The sequence below is a fragment of the Eutrigla gurnardus genome, assembly GCF_963514095.1.
Source record: "Eutrigla gurnardus genome assembly, chromosome: 10".
NCBI lineage: Eukaryota > Metazoa > Chordata > Actinopteri > Perciformes > Triglidae > Eutrigla > Eutrigla gurnardus.
In genome coordinates this window covers 15,079,750-15,098,569 of record NC_139924.1, presented here as the reverse complement: position 1 = coordinate 15,098,569, position 18,820 = coordinate 15,079,750, and the positions used below count along the sequence as shown (strand labels likewise).

The following is an 18,820-nucleotide window of genomic DNA, read 5'->3' as shown; positions in this document are numbered from 1 at the left end:
TTGATGCAATTATGTTAGAAATCTTATAAAGCGATCCACGTGCCACATAATCTCATTGTCATGCATTATTTCCCGTATAATGATGTGACACCTTGCCATGTTACGTGTTTCCCACAGCAACACAACTATAGTCACGTGGAACCAGGCTACTTGTTTAGCCCCGCACCCATTACTAGGACATGATGCCATATCATAACCATGACTTTACACATTACTGTGTTCTGTTGTTGTGCATCGGATATTTGCATATTTTCCTGCAAGGCAAGCCTTTATCTAGATGACAGCTGTTTATTTCATGGGAAGGTGAAAGATTATCTTGTGAACATTTGAACTGAGACTTAGCCGTTTCTGAGACATGACCAAGCATTAAGCTTACACTGAAATTATGTATTTTCTTGGTCAAATGTTCTTATAATCACATGACAAACCTTGACCTACACCTACACTTACTGGAGCAGCATGGTCTTTCTCAACACTGCGCATGACCTTCACCCAGAAGCAGTGAGATTGCTCTTAAGATTAGCAGCTATTCGGTAATAAAATTGCTCTAACTTTGTTCGTCTTCCCCAGTCTTTACAGGGCCACATTATGTGCATCACTATTATCACTCAGCGTGTTTTGTGGTGTATCCAGCGGGCCTTGCGCTTTGGCGGCAGTTATGAAAAAGCAACATTGCATGCACCGCTTAATGTATTTAGAACTAGTAGATAAGATTTTCATGACCACTAAGAAGTCCATAAAGTCGAGCGACACACAGTAAAATGACTTGTCATACCATCAAAATCACACGTAGTCATCATTAAATGTTTATGAAGGTAATGGTTCCTCAGATATCCAGAGTTCTGCTGATAAGGGAGAGAGTTCAGAGCAAACAATAGGCCTAATCATTCCACTCATTGACTGTTCTTTGTTTTGGCAGCTGTATTCAGCTAGAACAAGCTCAGTATTTCATCTACCAGTGTACATCTTGTTTTGAAGGCTAGAGAAATGCTACCCAGAGGGCTTATTAGAGGGTCTGCCTTCCCGTTGTCCCCCCTCCCCCTTCCTTCAAAAACTCAACCCCTCGACATGTCCTCTTTCCGTTCTCGCTCGGCCTTCCGGCTGCATCTCACTTTTACTTTCCATCTTACTTATTCGTCTCTCACATGCCATCTCTTATTTTTTATATTCAGGTTTGACACTACGATGGCGCCACTGGTGTTTGCAGACCAGTACCTGCAGCTGTCTGCTAAGCTCCCGTCCCATAATATTTATGGCCTGGGAGAGCATGTGCATCAACAGTATCGCCATGACACCAACTGGAAAACCTGGCCAATCTTCACCAGAGATGCGTTCCCTAATGGGGTGAGGAGTATGCATGCACAGGATGAGATATTAAATGAGCAAATCATTTTCAATGCCAATGATACTCGACGATGTGCACGGATTAAGGCACACTTGGGCATGCACACACGCATTAAAATGATAAATTCAGTGTATCTGCATCTATACAGTATGCTAATCCCTATAATGTCTTTTTTTGTTGTTCCTGTACCATATTGTGTGCTCAAAGGCTTACGTACGTAGGTCTATCTAAAGAATGTGTGTTTAAGTGGCATGTTTACATGTGTTCCCAACATGTGTATTCTCCTTCCCAGTAGGGGCTTCTAATTGAATGCCTTGTAAGCTGATTAGACGGTGAAGTCGCGCCCTGAGCTTCAATAAGTCTCCCGCCAACCTCCTGCGCCTCATACCTTATCCTATATACCCCCCTCATCCCTATGTCTCTCTGCCTTCCCTGTAGGGAACACACAACCTCTATGGACACTACCCCTTCTTCCTCTGTCTGGAAGACAAGAGCGGAAAGTCATTCGGGGTCTTTCTCATGAACAGCAATGCTATGGGTGAAGACGAACACACACACACACATGCTGGGACATAGAAACATATGAATACACGCAGGTGCAAGCACACAATGACGCTGTCCTCTGGGAAGTAAACAGAGATACCAGAAAGAACATTATAGTATGATAGACATACACAGGCAGCCGGAAACATTGGGAAAAGAAAGCCATTTCAAAAATGGTTCAAGGGCATGAACCATCAGTTATGACTCATCCTCCTAACACAAATGGATATACTGTTGCCTCAATCAGAAATTGTGCTGACAAATCAAAGAGAATATTGCATGACTTTATTCTATGAAGGAGATGACTGAAAGCGATGGGAATGCCCACTGACGTATTTCTCCTGCTCATGTCTATAGTGTCCTGATAGAAAAATCTGGAGGGGTTTTTGTGTCTTGGCTGATGCACAGTGTATGACATTTTTTTTTTTGTATGACAATTTTTTCAGAGGTGACTTTGCAGCCTGCTCCGGCTGTGACCTACAGGACAATAGGAGGAGTCCTCGACTTCTACATTCTCTTTGGAGATACGCCAGAACAAGTGGTTCAGGAGTTTCTTGAGGTGAGACACACCACCATTTTTTATATACATATGTAGGAATGTACAGTGAGTCTGTTGTGAGTTGCTTTGGAAGAGTAATTTCATAACAAGATGGCCAAATTCTGTTGTCCAGCTCATTGGCAGGCCTGTCATACCTCCCTACTGGTCGCTGGGTTTCCAGCTTTCTCGGTGGGACTACGGCAGCCTGAGTGAGGTCAAGAAAACAGTGGAGAGGAACCGTGCCGCGGCCCTCCCATATGTAAGATCCTGACCACTTGGTTTGTTTCCTCCCTTTAAGTCATCTATGCAGTTATCTAACAATCTGTGTGTCATCTAAGATGTCTATGAAGGCTATTGCTTCCACTGCACTTTGTGGTTTGTGTTCATATTCTTGTGACAGATATGTGAAATTACTGATCTTGACAATTTTGAAAGAAATTGTTTATTATCCAAGATGTATCATGGATTGAGTGCTTGAATGTACAGTAGTCACTGGTGCAGTCTGGGGGAGGGGGCACGAGAGGGGACTGCCCTGTTGGTGCCTCCAGGTTCCAAGAAAAATTGAGGAAAATTGATGAATTGCCCTCTTGGGTGCCCCTACGGTAGATACAACATGATCAAGTGTCCTCTGGGGTCCCCTTCCAGTGGGAAAATCATGATCAGGTGCCCTCTAGGTTGCCCCTTCAGTGGAGAAAACGTGATGCAATCTCAAGCAGGCTGCCCTACATGCTGTTTGTTGCCCCTGACCCCTCAGACAGCCTGAAACAGTCACGTCTTCTGCACTTTTACACCCCTTCAATATCTCTATGCTGTAAATCCCAAACATATCCATGTCATATTTTGTCTGCAAAGTGTTTATTATTACAATAAGAACCTATCAGACTATGTGTAGGGTGGGGCGGCAAGTTCTCAAGTTCGCTATCTTACAGAGAAACTACAAAATCCACACAAAGTATCAGAAGCATGCAATCATTATCAATGAACAGCACTCTGGAAAATAAAGACATGTCATTTCTTTGTGCAGCAAGGAATGCAAATCAGGGACAAAATAGAGGGCAGCTCTTTGATTTTGACCTCAGATGTCAAATGCTGAGATATTTTAAGGAAGTTGCAAGAATCCTTTACTTAAGAATTTCAAAGACAAATTTGTCTGAAGTCATGCTGTGACAATGCATTTTACATGCAATGGAGGTTTTCTACTACCACAGCTGTACAGCTTTTCGGGGGTAGGGGGGAAGGATCGATATATGTTAAATTTGAACCACTCATGCACAGCTGTGGGGTTCCAGAACAGAGAGCCGTAACCACTATCTGTGAAAACGTGATTTGAAGGTTGAAGCCGGAGCTGGACAGACAGTCAGAGTGATAGCAATGGCCTTTAGCTTAGATGGGGTAATCCAGCTTTCTGTCAAATAATGGGGAGTCTTCTGGGCTCTATAGGTTCAATACCAGGATGACTTTTTTCGAGCATCACTGAATGTTAGCAATGATCAAAGATCAATCGACCGAGTTCCTTTCATTATCTCATTCATCCTGATCTGAATGCTAAAACTACCCTAACACTTCTTCCTGTCTGAGACCCTTGATAGACTACCAGTTATGGTTGACATTTTCCCATGAATGAGTCTCACCGCTTATCTTCATCTAGGCTTTGTGTGTTGGAACCGTAGAACGTCTCTTACGCACAGAGCACTCATGTGTGATGTCCATTTTCTTTCTTAATTACGAAGGTAAACTCCTTATCCGAATCTTTGCATGTCCCCGGAAAAACACTTCACCTATTTCCCAACTCAAACATGTCAATATTTCACTCCGACTATCTGTTATCTCTCTTTCATATCTGAAAAAATTAGGATGCAGCAGCTTTCTCTCCTGCTGTACTCAGGGACATATTTGATAACCATTAGATAGAGCACAGAGGGCATTATCACATTCCCCCTAATATGTCTGGAGCTGATTACCATTAGAGGAAGAATCTGGCAGAACCTTCCAAACCATCTGCTATGTCGATATGAAGTAGATTTTGGCAGACGACAGACAAACGGACAGCGTGAGCATAAACTCACACCCTGAGAAAAAAAAATAAAACAATGTCCATTCCCATTGTCCTCCCAAGGTTTAGCAGGACATTAGCCAAGTTGCCAAGCACTCACATCAGGTATCCACGAATCTGGCAAAGGCAGGTCAGACAAGATATTAGTCAAACCCCCCCACCCCCCACCAGACAGGCTGAGACGGGATGCGGATGAGATGCTGAATTTTGAGTGGATGTGTTCAAGTTATGCACAGAAGTGGAAGCATGAGAGGGTAACTTCAAGAGGCATAAAGAATCATTTTGAGTTTCATTACATTGATACAAGATGCAAATGTTATTTTAATACATGGAGGGCCATGCAACAAGTTTCGCAGCAAGAAACAGTGTTTATGTAAATCATTTGGATTGTCTTTTTCATTATAAGTACTGCATGTACATGAGGTGCCAATTCACTAACACCCCCCCCCCCCCCCCCCCCATTCAGGACATTCAGTACACGGACATCGACTACATGGAGGAAAAGAAAGATTTCACTTATGACAAAGTCAAGTTTAGCGAGCTGCCGCATTTCGCCGACTACCTTCACGAAAAGGGACAGAGATACATCCTCATCCTGGTAAGAAGCAATTCATTGTGTGTGAGGCAATTTGTGTATTTGCACATCGACACAAAATGTAACCTTTAAACATCCCTGTACAAAACAAAAGAAAACAACAAATTGCCTTGCATTCCTGGGTCTGTTATGGTAGTCATATTCTAGTAGAACTGGAGAAATGCATATTCCAGCTGTAATGAGGCTTCAATTATTTTTTCTTAACTATCGAGGAGCTTGTGGTCATATAAAAGTAAACCCCATCTCCAACCACTGGCCCCATCAATTAATTCATATTTTATCCTTGCTGACATGCAACCCAAAAAGTTGCAACATTATCATTTTAACATTATTTAATAGTTAAAGTTATCACCATTTCAACATGACACAAGTCAGCAGCAACAAAAAAAAAACAACAACAACACAACAACATATTCTAACAAGTGTATTTGTTTGCCCCCAGGATCCTGCAGTAGCTACCAGTAAGAGGGTAGGGGATGCTCCATATGGCTCCTATGACCGTGGGACTGAAAAGAACGCCTGGATCACTGAATCTGATGGGAAAACTCCCTTGTTAGGAGAGGTGAGATGCATTTAGGACCTGGAGCATGTATACATGACACAACAAACGCCTTGTTTAGATGCTTATGTCCATTTAAGCAAAGATGACCGACCCTTCTCTACACAATAATCCTTCTCTTTTTTTAAGACAAAGGGTAAGGTTAACGGAAAATTCTGAATATCTTTGGGCTTGTGAATTTTATGACAGTAGTGAGACATAAACTCTTCGTACATTAGAACAATCAATCCATGCTTTAATGCCACTTAATATCAATTGTCAAGGCCTCTGATAGCGTTTAGATAGTATGATAAGTGTTATCTTCTAGTGCGTGTTGGGCTTGAGTAACAATTGAGCCTTGGATTGTACAACATTGTTGCTGTGGTACAAGGTCAAAGTCTAGCTTTTGTGAAATTAATAATCAGGATGATTCGTTAATCTTACTAACTAGGGGACCCACAGAGGTATACTTTGTCATCTCACAGGTGCTTTATTCTGTCAATCCAATTTGTCATGACTTTGTCAAACAATTTGTTCCTAATGGCTTCATTAAATATATTTTCTGTTTTAATTAGTGCTTTCTAAAAATGCTAATGTCCACAGGGGACCCAAGCTAAAAACCTCCCATGCAGTTTTAACCGATGGACCCATTTTTTTTTATAATATTACTAGAAAAGTGCACTCAGGAAGCCTAGAGTCCACATCTTTCCAAAGTTGTGTCAGCTCTGTACACTGTTGTAATGTTTGATTGAATGTATACAATCCACAATTGACTCCCATCTGACTGCAAGCATATCGGATTCATGCTTCGCTCATATGCCTCACGCAACAGATATACTCTCGCTTTTAAACTGTGCAGCTGTCTGCACTGGCTCCGTGCAGCTAAATGCCGTTGACTGTGTAACAATTCATGTTGACTGTTTAACGCCCCGTTAGCTGTTACTATAGCGCCATTAGCCAAAAGACTCTGCTGTCCATCGGCCAACTAGCTCTCCACCTACTGTCATGGGAAGTCATACTCCGATGTAGGCTGCGCTCAGTTCAGTTGGTCATTTGCTAAGCAACATACAGACGAATATATACAAATTGTCTTACCGAGGCATGCAAATTAAGCTATACCTGATCCTTGTGAGAAGTGAGAAATCAGCAGTGACGATATGAAAGAGTCAATGATGATGTCAATAAAATGTGCTTTCGAAAAGATGCATCCATGAGCACAAAAACAAATAGACCGATGGGTCCAGTAGCTGTGGACGGACAGACATGCACACACACGCACACACAGTTCCCCACTTCCTATTGCTGTATACAGTTTATCTATTGGTCAGATGAGGGTTAAGACGATAGCCATGAGAATTAGTCTAATTAAATAACCTATTGACAATCCATGAAAAAAATAGAAATTAAAGTTGCACTGAAGGTCCGTCTCGCCATTAAATGTTAAGCCTTTGCATTTTACAATATACCATGTAACATTAGCATAAATATACTTGCTTTTGCTGTGTGTATGCAACCGCATACGTGCGACTGTCTCTGCGTAATATTCCCTAATGTAAGTTCGACCCTCCCTTCTGTTATTTCTTTTATCCTTCTCCCCAGAGCACATGTTAAAAAAGCTGCCCCCTGCAGAGAGGGGTGGAGGTGGGGGGTAAAAGGCTGTCTGCCCACATACTTTTATAGTGTTGCTTTTGATTATGCACACGATTAGGCCCAGTCACTCGGCTAATCGCCTTTTCATGCCGTTTATAACAGGTCAAACATATGCATTGATTCCGCATTAGTGTTTAATCTTAAAATGTTCTGCATCGACGCATCGCAGATTAGCTGTGCGTGTGTGTGCGGGAGAGACCGAGAGGGGAGAAGAAGTCCGCCTGCACTCGCCAATATTTCTGTATCTATTTCTCTAAATGAGAAGCCATTCTCGGGTTGTTTGTGCACGCATGTGTAGGATTATAATTGATTCTGGTTTATTTCCACATGAACATACAGTATGTGTCCTGGTTATGAAAACAGTGGGGTCCTAGCATTATGACCTTAGCGGTAGCTGTGTCAGTGATAAAGGAGATACAGAGACAGCCTGGTATTTATTCTGCTTTTAAGACGGCTAATTACTCGCAAAAGATAAGGATAAAAGCTTTTCCCCGTGGCCTATATGTCTCATAGCAAAAATCATAGCGGGATGTCGCTCGCACAGACGAATGCTTCTGTTCGGAGCACAGAGACGAACATGGATGGGAGTAAACAAATCAGCAGGGGGAGAGAAAGCAGTCTGTGGTCTTTCAAGGTAGGAAATGACAGACAGAAACATGGGCAGAGAGAAGAGAAAAAAAAGGCAGGTGCAGGAAAGACAGACACGGTCACAAATAATAGATTAGAGTGGAATGTACAGGGAGACAGACAGGCTGGCTTACTGAGAGGCAGAGTGACGGGGAGTTAACACAGGAAGTGAGACACGAGACAAAAAGACAGATTATCGGGTTAACGCAGAAAAGGGACAGGCGAGATGGAAAGACACTTTGGTGCAGAGGCAGGTGGAGGGACGGAAAAAATAAAAACGATAAGCAGGTAATGATGACATAGATGAGCGGACTGAAGAGCATGAAAACAGACAAATAGGTACAAAGATAGAGTGAAATACGAAGCTACAAACGGCAGCAGATTTGTTACAAGTATGCATGGGGGTGTCGGCAATAGTAAGCGTCTGGGGAACATCAGAAAGGCAGAAATGTAGAGGTAAAACGAAGAAGAAACAAGTGGAAAAGGGAAAGACGGGAACTGTGATTGACCATCAATAAACTCTGACCTTGGAGTTCTGACCACCTGCCAAAAACATCTTCCCATAAATCTGTGTGTGCACGTGATTCCTACGTAAACATGATTCATGTCTTCGCTACAAACTGGGTTGTAAAGTTATTGGCAGAGGAAGCAAAAAGGTAAAGGATAGCTACCGTGGAGCAACCTTCAGATTAATATATAGTGGGCTCTACGGGGTTCAAAGACACACACACACACACACACACACACACACATACATACACACACACACACACACACACACACCACCAAATCTCCGCCGTTCTCTGTGGATTAATCATTTTTCCCAATACATGTCATTAAGGACGCCTTTTAACACAGTCACGTCTAGAGATTTCTATTGCATTATCGATTTCTCCTCTCCTCTTTTCTCTTCCATCTCTCTACCCCATTGCAGCATTTTACCCCCCCCCCCCCCCCCCCCTCCACATTCTTCAGATCTCTTCTGTTCCCTTTTCTTCATCACTTCCACATCTCTTAGCTGTTTCTTTGACATTTCCACAGGCCTAGTTTTCTCCTCAGTGGAGCACTCTACGCCTACACCATCGTATCTGATCATGCTCCATCACAATGTTTACGTACACTGTATTGTGTTCGCCTAATTAAAAAGACATGTTGGTTTTTAAACGGAAGTAAAATGATAAAAAGAAAAAAAAGATTTCATTAAGTCCTCTTCGAAACAAAATCTGAAGTGAAAACTGTTAGCAAGGGAGCTCACATTACGAACAAATGTTCTCAAAACTATTAAAAATGTGCTTGTGAAGACACATTTAACTCTCTCCATCTCAGGTGTGGCCAGGAGAGACTGTGTTTCCGGACTACACCAGCCAGAATTGCATCGAGTGGTGGGTTGATGAGTACGAGAGGTTCTCCAGGGAGATCAAACACGATGCCCTCTGGATTGTAAGTCGATTTTTAAATGGATAAAATGAAGGCGTAAATGGAAAAACCTGATACTGACATTATTCTGCAGTCAATTAAGCTTTTACATGGGGGGGATGAGCTTAATTTTTTAGTAATATGCAGTGGCAGTTACTTCATTGTGGGTTGATATGAAGAGCACTAAAGAACAATAAAGAGCGTCAAACTAGCCTGACCAAAACAATCATACTGTGTTTTTAATGGTTCCTCAGCTGAAAATGTGGATTTGGCTCACTCATTACTCCGGCTGTTTGCCCCAACACATCATTTCACATCCTACTTCTAACACTAACTTAGCCACTTTGTTTATCACAGGAAGGATTAAACAATGTCTTGTGATGCACTTTGCAGGACATGAATGAGGTGGCTAATTTCGAGAAAGGGTCGGTTAAAGGCTGCGCTGATAACAACCTCAACTACCCTCCCTACACTCCAAGTAAGAGACTTTATTTCTAGCTCTGCACCAACTTCATGCTCAATACTTGTTTTTACATTTTGAATATCTGATTCTGTGACACATGATCGAGTCTCAGAACCGTGTCATGGCTACACTGTTACGTTTCCCATAAATCTACATACCTACAAAGACAGAGAATGTCACAGGCTTGCAGCTTAAAGCCCAAATGCTGTGCACAAGTTGATAAATCCGCCACAATAGCTCATAAAGTAAGTTCAGGTCCAGAGGAAAACTCATCTAAAATAGTGGCTCCCCGGTGAGGAATTTTGAAAATGACTCTTCTGCCATGTCTTTTATGCCAACCGTGTTCCAGACAGGATGATCATAACTGGAAAAGGCATGCTCCCCTGATGCCACCTTTTTATTGCACTCCTCCTTAGTCATCCTCCTTCCCCATTGCTCTGTCTGTCTCTCATTTCCTCCTAGTTCCCCACTTCCTATTGCTGTATACATCAACGTCTCTTGTTCCTCATGTCCTCCATCCTTTTCTCTCCATCCCTCATGGTATCACATATTTTGTATTCATTCCACGCCCCTTTTCACCTTACCCCCCCTCCCAAAATCTCTTTACCTCCTCCATCTTTTCCCTCCCCGCAGAGATTCTGGATGAGGTGATGTACAGTAAGACACTGTGTATGGATGCCAAGCAGGCCTGGGGGAACCACTACGATGTCCACAGTCTGTATGGCTACTCTATGGTGCTGGCTACTGAGAAGTGAGTGGAATGTGAAGGAGTTTGTCCAGCTCGTTCTATGGAGGCCAACTTGCTGCCAGCCCTCCAGAGCAATGACGCAAGTGTGTGGTGCAATGTCAAAACGGCACGACACACGCAATCTTTAAAATCAAGAGTAGAATGAGAGGCTATTGAGAAATGGCAACACCATTTTTCGAAAATTAAAAAAAAAAAAAGTGCAACAGCAAGCTGTCAGTTCAGTGCAGCCCAGTGAATTATGCCCTCTGCTAAATCAAAGCCTGGGACTCTTGCAGACCATTTCAAGTTGGATCCCATGTGATAAGGGCAGAAATATGTTTTAATGAGCCTCGCTCCCAGGGTGAGTGAATGAATTTCTCATCTGGGCCTGGCACTGAAACAGTTTAAAGGGCCCATTACTTACACAAACCTACAGAGAGGCATCAATGCGATTACAGGACGTAATAATAATAATAATCATTGACATATGGAAATTGATGGAGCTTTGAGCTGGATAAAGCTGATTGATGCTTTATGTATCACAATATATGCTGCATACTCATTAGTAGGTGTTGTTATATTCACTTCAACTACGTGGTAGTCTGATAGTTGAGTGCACACGCTAGCTTGAGCGCAAATATTTGGCTCATTAGTCATTATATCCAGCAATGCCAGGTGAATGCAGGTGGCACACCAGTGTGTGTTGTCCAATAATCAAGATATGGAAATGGGTGTTAAAGCCATTAAAAAGGTACATAAAAGTATGCTACATGAAGTTTGCCTCGCCTCTGTAACTGTGTGCCACACAAATGATGATGTTGTAATGACTAAGGTCTCAAATGAAGCTAATCATTCCATTACAAAATCCCAAACAAGCACAGAGCAATTTGGAAAGAGTAGCGGATGAGGTTCACACAAGCACATCAGATTCAACCTCCACCTCAACCTCCAAAATAGTACAGTCACAAATGCATAAACAAAACACAAACCACCTAAATGTCACGGAGGCATAAAGGCTGCAGTAACATTTATCTTAGGACGGAATTTCTATAGTCTCCACACCCCCAGTGAGTCATTTCACACAAGACTTAAAGTTGGCGTCAGTTGCCAGAATTCTAATATGCACTAATGGTAATGGTATGGGAAATTGCATCAGTCGGAAAGCAGCACACACCTGCACTAATGGGTTTTTGGCTGATGGAAAATAACACCCCATAAAGCTAAACAAATGCAATGCAAACCCCTTGATGTAGAGATGCATCATGTGTGTGTTGAGGTTAAAAGTCAAAAAGTAACCCATGTTAACATGTGACAATAGGTGATATATCTCGCATCATTATTTGCACTGGTTTTTCATGGCTTAACACAGAAGAAGAGATGATTCCAGAGTAATATTATCCTGGCACAACATTCCATATGCCATTTTTAAGTCCTTTGAGACATCTTAAAAAGGTATTTTTGGGCTATCTCATGAACGTACATTAATAATTAAGGAAAACAAATTGTCAGACCTTAGATTGTTGTGGTTTCCTGTTTCTCCTATTTTAGCAATGTAATTGCTGTTCAAGACTTCCCTCGGTATGGCGAATAGGTCACCGAAGTGTTTGTACGGCACATCCTCGTACAACATTGCCCATCACAAACACATTGTAGGTACAAACAAGACACCCAAAAATGTATTCATGAAGGGGAACGCAATACTTGCATACACATGGCCACAAATATGCAGTGGAGACGATGAAATACAAGCCCTCCAAAAAGCGACTTGCTGACTCACTCCTCTGGTATTGAAGTAGCACAGGTTCCCTTTGTCCCCCTTTCTCACTCCCTATGTCCACTAATTAAGATGTGTTATTGGCAGGAGACACATTTCATAAACATCATCAGGGCTCCTTATTGTCATGGAAATCAATGTGGCTTCGATTTCCCTCTTCAGACTAAATAAGAACATACAATGGAAAAGAAAAAGTACAACCATCTCTGGCTTTGTACCCATTGAATCTCCCTTTCTTGACTCTGTAATCATGTATGTATGTTTTATAACGGTTTCTCCCGCGTGCCGGTTGAATCGCCCTCTCTCAACGCTCCCATGTCCTTTATATCTTAACAACCTCTTTCTTTCTCTCCATTTCTTGCTCCGCTTCTCTCCTCGCTGCCTCCTTTCCCCTCCCATAGAGCTCTGCAGCGTGTATTCGGAGGAAACCGTACTCTGATGTTGACCCGCTCCTCCTTCCCAGGTGTGGGAAAATATTCGGGTCACTGGCTGGGGGACAATGCTGCCAACTGGAACGACATAAAATGGGCCATCCCTGGCATGCTGGAGTTTGGGCTCTTTGGGGTTCCCTATGTGAGTAATAAACCTTCATAAAATGGCAAATAGTGGTCATATTTTGCTCAAAGTAACATAATATGACAGGGAAAAAACCTGTCTGCCTGGCTGCCATGACTGGGCTTAACAGGACTGCAAAGAGTAATCTCTAAAGCAACAGATTCAAACATCACATCATAAAATGCCCTGTTGACATTTTAATTTGGACCCGATTTCAAGCGTGTGTACTTATATTGTCACAGCACACTTGCGGAAGAAAAAGTCATGTTTTGTTTGATTTGATGAGGGGAAAAGAAACTCCAGGCAACATAGAGCTCCATGTAGTCTGGTTCATTGTTTTTTTTCTTTTTTTAGCAAATATCCATTAACACAGACACATTTCACTTGAGGCTCAGATTCCCTTCAGATAGTATTAATGAAAGAGCCAGAAATGCTATTAGGAATGTAGAACACTTGTATCATAAAAAAGAAAAAAAAAGAAAAAAACCTTGTAACAAATCAATTTAGCTCGAGCCAGTTGTAGCTCTTATTACGTGTTACAGTTTACTGAACATGTAGTTCTGGCATTTAGAATTTTCCCTAAAAAAGAGGATTCTACTAATTGAGATCTATGTTGGGGCATAAGCATAAAGACATGAGGGAAGGCAAGAAAACGTGTCTGGAACAAGATCTATTAAAATGTCTGGAAGACCAGCGGTTCTATTTGTAGGAACACCACAGTGTTCAACAGCATGAGACTCCAAAGAGTAGTCAGACCCAAGTGGTGCATGTTCTTGTGTGTGTGTGTGGTGCAAACAGAGGTAAGAAAGGAGTCAAGCACACACTGACAAACACACACGCACACACAAACTGAGACACACACACAAACTGAGACACACACACACCTCCAGCTGTGAGCATCAGGTGGTCTTATAGATGCCAACTACATCCTGGTGGGACTGTGTCAAGCAGATTGCAGGTTCTTCAGAGGACACACACACACACACACACACACGCACACACGCAAAACAGAGTGAGCAGGAGAAATGGGATTTGGATCGATTGCCTCCCATTGAGTCTGTTGTAAAATGTGGCCAGTAGTAAACAAAAGAAAGGAAGCAGCCTCTGTGGACTGGCTTTGACTGAAGTCGCTTTCTTGGACTCCATTGTGCAATTAATGTAAAGAAAGATCAGTGGCCACATCTACTGTCTGCCAGTAAATCTTGACTGAATTGAACCGCTGTCAAGAAAGCCGTTTTAAAAAGACAAATATGTGGTCAGCCATCACATCGGAGCCCCTTTTTCCCCACTCAGATTTGTTGACCTCGCATTCAGTTTGTTTTCTTTCTGAAGGTGCCTGGGTTTGACTTTTATAAAACGTGAAGCATAAAGCTACTAGATTTTTATTTCCGTTTCAACACACAAACTTAAGCCCAAATCCACAACATTCTCTTTCCCTTGAGCTCGTCTTGGGGGATGCCAACTGTAGGATTCCCAATACACCAAATTCAACATTTAAAACATTAATATAAAATATACTGTAGGTTCTGGCTAAATGTCAAGCTGTCGTCCCCGCCTGTGTCTAGATCGGAGCCGACATCTGTGGCTTCTTTGACGACACCAGTGAAGAGTTATGCCGCCGCTGGATGCAGGTGGGAGCTTTCTATCCCTTCAGCCGGAACCACAACGCTCAGGGCTACAAGGTACTGTAAAGGCATTTTTGCTCCACAATTCTTCTATTAGACTGTCAGTTTTAGATTTATGAATCACACAGCCATTGTTTAGTCTAAAGTGCTGCAGGGTATACCCTTCGTTTCATAACACGTATAGGTGCTACAAAGCGGTTAAAAATAGAACTTCTTTCAGTATCCATGGAGAGTGTCATCATACAAGCGCTAGTACAAACTGTTGTGAAATGGGAGCAGTGGGAACTCTGAATTTTGGGGATATTGACTGGGAATATTAGCCGTTACAGCTCCATTGGGTATATCTGAGCCTGAAGTAAACTAAGCTCAGCAGGTCTGTGCCAGACTGATTCCATATGAGGTTCAGATGTTACACTTAAGTAATATACAATGTTAATGCTGAATAGCGTTAAACTGTAATAATAATGTGATGCCAACAAACCTAGTGCGAAATGGCAATTTCAGCTTAGGTGGCCCTGATGGGCATCAGGTTAAGAGAATGACATATCGGCACACCACTGCTCAGAACTCGTTTGACCTGGTGTTATCACAAGATAGATATGTAAATTAAGATTTATGCTTTGTTTGTATTTTGTGTTTCACATTTAGATTCACTTCATTGGAAGTATTGTTGGATGGCTTCTGTAGGCAGGAAGCTAAATAGCTAGACATGCTAACGTTTGCAGCTAAACGTCGGGGCCACACAGCCCTCGTGAGCAGCATGACTCGGCTACATGTCATCCGCATAGGTCTCACCTATTTTTCTTCTTTTTTTTTTCCTTGCCGTGCGAGGTTCACATCAAAAATAGACAGTGACCATGATCTCTTGACACTATATTGACATCCTTCAAGGCCAAAGCAGACCAGATTCAAAACAATTCAGTACAAAACTACCAGGTCCAAAAACATCACATCCCAAAAACGTCTCATTACAGATCAGATATTGTACATACGTTGTAGTATTTTTACATACATACGTACAAGTAAATGCTATGTACCAATATACCTAAGCAAATTAATTGTTTGAGGAACCTACTCAACCTAACCTAACCTAAACAACAATATGCATCATTATCAGTAACAATGCCAACAACAGAATAGAGTAATACTTATATTTTTCTTTAAGATGCATTTTTCTTCAACAATCACGCGATAAATGCAACTTCAGATTATATTAAAATGTCACAGAGAGTCAGGACACAGAGCAGTGTTTACATACCGAGTTATTATTACAGATCAACAAATTACTCGGTCCCGAAAAGTCAGTAGGCAGCGCTGAATAGCGTGAAAATTGATGCTCTCACAACATTCTCCTTGTGACATTTCCATGCTCATAACCGCTGTAAAAATAGCAGAGCATTGAGGTAATGTTTGGTGTGTGTGTGTGTGTGTGTGGGGGGGGGGGGGGGGGGGGGGTAAGACACAGTGTGTGTTCGAAGGAGTTTGGGGGGGGTGTATTTGCTGGAGGACAGGGACATGATGATGATGATGAATCTCAAGTACGATTTCCACTAAACGAGACAGCTAATGTGTGACCTTTGCTTTGCCCTAATCATGACTCTTATCATACGGCCATGCAGGCCAGTCCAAACACGCACGGACACACACATGTGTATACACACACACACACACACACACACACACACACACACACAGTCATCATCACACTCAGAGGTGCCGAGGGCATAAATGATTAGCCAGATGAGAGGAGCACGGCCTGTTAGCAGCTAATCACCCTCTCACTCTCCGCTATCATCAGAATTAAATCATACTCTGTTTCTTTCTCACACCCCCCCCCCCTCCCTTTATATATTTCTCCCAAGCCCTCTTTTGCTCATTCCCTCCGTAAACTCTGCTTTTAGATTAGTCCTATGTAAAGTTCAGTCCCGTTTAAATCTTCATAATTACACTTTATGTCCACTTATCTGTCATGAGAGAATTGGCGATGTGAAAAGAAAAATAGTTCCTTGTCCCCCCCCACTCCCCTTTCCTCAGCCCCAGGATCCAGCTGTGTTCGGTCCTGAGTCAACGCTGCTGGAGAGCTCCAAACATTACCTGAGGATACGTTACACACTCCTGCCTTACCTCTACACACTCTTCTACAAAGCCCACACCACTGGGGAGACGGTTGTACGGCCTGTCATGCACGAGTAAGTCTTTCAAAAATATTCCATGTATATGGTCCTCCTTATATCAGACATCATCTCCATTACATCAACACAACATCACAGAGGGGGAGGTTGGGCTTGGTGGAGATATAGCTGTGGCGTTGGCAAGCCAGGCCTCCTCCTCTCTCCACACAATCCAAAGTAGCATCCAATGAGCAGGTGTTTAGCTTGAGATATGAATCACAGTCAAGGTAATGACGCATTCAAACCGCCAGGGGCAAACATGCTCGAAACCAATTCAGCCCATACTGAAGTATTCAAACATCAAATCCTTTTTAGGCATCAGCACCAAGGTGAACGCTTGCCAGACACCTCAACTGCTGCATGGACTTCCTTCTTTTCTTTTTGTTGGATAGCAACAATGCAAATGAGTGCACAGACACTGCAAATTAATAGTCATTTAAAAAAAAAATTTAAAAAGCGACATAGCAAATTACAATTACAAAAGCCAGCAGCAATTTGAGCGCAACGGAGCAGGAAAAGCGGAACACAGAAAATAACTAGCAAAAATGTTGCCCAAGCTAACAACAAAGCATGAAGTAGCACAGCAGCAGACACTAACCTTCACCCCGGTGCGCGGCGAGTGGAAACCCGTTGACCGGTGAGGGGCCCGGTCTCCCTCCAGAGTCCCGCAGCAAACAGACAACTCCCATCTTGTCCCGGCATCTGAAACGTCACGCTGTTTGAAAACCAGCTAAAGTCCGGCGTCGACTCATGCCGCGATGTACTCCATTAAAACGTTGACCAAAGGGAGAGGCCCAGACTGCGCGAGGAAGCCCGAACCGGCAGCAAACGGGAATCACGCGCGCGGCAGTAACGGGTTGAAATGTCCGCGCTGCGGGCCGACGTGGAACGTGATTGAACGTTAGTTGCCGCACAGCTGGGAAGGAGCCAATCATTGGAAAGCATCCTACAAACATGTGGTGCAAATCAGCCAATACAAGCGGAACTAATGTGTACATTTTCCTTATCCCATATTTCAAGTAATGAAAATATGTGTTTTTATTATTAGTATTATTAGTATTATTATTATTTATTTTTTTTATATTGATTTAGAAAAAGTTATTTGCAATACAAGTGTTTGCTTTGAGAGATCACCTGTGTGACTGTGCAGATTTTATTAGCTGGATCAAGGTTCCTGCTATTTTTCTTTCTTTTCACAAAATAATGAATTATAAGGGTGGCAACATGAGCAGTCGAAAAAGATTGACACAGCAACAATATGTGAGAGATATGGCACTTTCACACAATGACTGTAGTCTGAAATATATATTTTATGTACATAACCAATGTCTAATCGATTCTTCTTCTTCACTCCTGAGGTTCTACTCTGACAGTGCAACCTGGACAGTGGACCGCCAATTCCTCTGGGGAAAACACCTGCTCATCACGCCTGTACTAGACCCGGTCAGCCAACACACACACACAAGAAAAACTCAACATCCCACAATGCATACACACATATGAAAGTGCTTTGGTCCTTTAAATACATACGCCCACTCGAAATACACTTGCATGTACATAACTATACTATCATATAGAAATGTATATAGTGCATAGAGAAATGTGTCTTGCTGATGATGCATATAAGATGATCAGTTACTCACACTCACACATTCATACACGCACACACACGCACACACAAGCACACACACACACCGTGACCTCCACTGGGAAAACATGACATGGGATTTTCTTTGTTGCCCTCCCCTCCTCTCATCCCTCTTTCTTCTCTCTTTCATATCCTACCTCTTTTCTCCCAGCTCTAATGAGAGCACTGACCTCATTACTAGCAGATTAGAAGTGTAGATAGAAGTGTGTATGTGTTTGTGCATGTTTGTGTGTGTGTGTGTGTGTGTGTGTGTGTGTGTGTGCACCTGTGTGTACTCCTGAATGTGCGTGCCTGTACTCGTGCGTTTGCGCGCATATACAGCAATTGCGGTCATGTCAAAGTGGCCTGATTAATAAGCAATTTAGCATGGCCTCTTGTGAATTACAAAATAGTGGAAAGTGAATTGGATTCATAGTCGGGCCGGGGATAGAGTAACTTCAATCAGTGGGATTGTGGAAAAGTTTTATAATACAAGAAGTAAAGGCTTTATTTACATTTACATTTAGGGCATTTAGCAGACGCTTTTGTCCAAAGCGACTTACAATAAGTACA

The 18,820-nt window shown here is 42.5% G+C and overlaps 1 protein-coding gene across 1 annotated transcript in view; it reads left to right on the top strand.

The window, feature by feature from the left end:
- The window catches only part of si (sucrase-isomaltase), a 56,977-nt gene that overhangs the window by 3,419 nt on the left and 34,738 nt on the right, over positions 1 to 18,820 (top strand). The window contains exons 6-18 of the mRNA XM_084020108.1: positions 1,173 to 1,344; positions 1,784 to 1,883; positions 2,335 to 2,447; positions 2,560 to 2,685; positions 4,946 to 5,077; positions 5,517 to 5,636; positions 9,216 to 9,329; positions 9,699 to 9,783; positions 10,402 to 10,519; positions 12,671 to 12,842; positions 14,390 to 14,506; positions 16,484 to 16,638; positions 17,979 to 18,063. Of these exons, the coding sequence (XP_083876234.1) occupies positions 1,173 to 1,344; positions 1,784 to 1,883; positions 2,335 to 2,447; positions 2,560 to 2,685; positions 4,946 to 5,077; positions 5,517 to 5,636; positions 9,216 to 9,329; positions 9,699 to 9,783; positions 10,402 to 10,519; positions 12,671 to 12,842; positions 14,390 to 14,506; positions 16,484 to 16,638; positions 17,979 to 18,063 (1,609 nt within the window). The remainder of the gene's footprint in view (positions 1 to 1,172; positions 1,345 to 1,783; positions 1,884 to 2,334; positions 2,448 to 2,559; positions 2,686 to 4,945; positions 5,078 to 5,516; positions 5,637 to 9,215; positions 9,330 to 9,698; positions 9,784 to 10,401; positions 10,520 to 12,670; positions 12,843 to 14,389; positions 14,507 to 16,483; positions 16,639 to 17,978; positions 18,064 to 18,820) is intronic.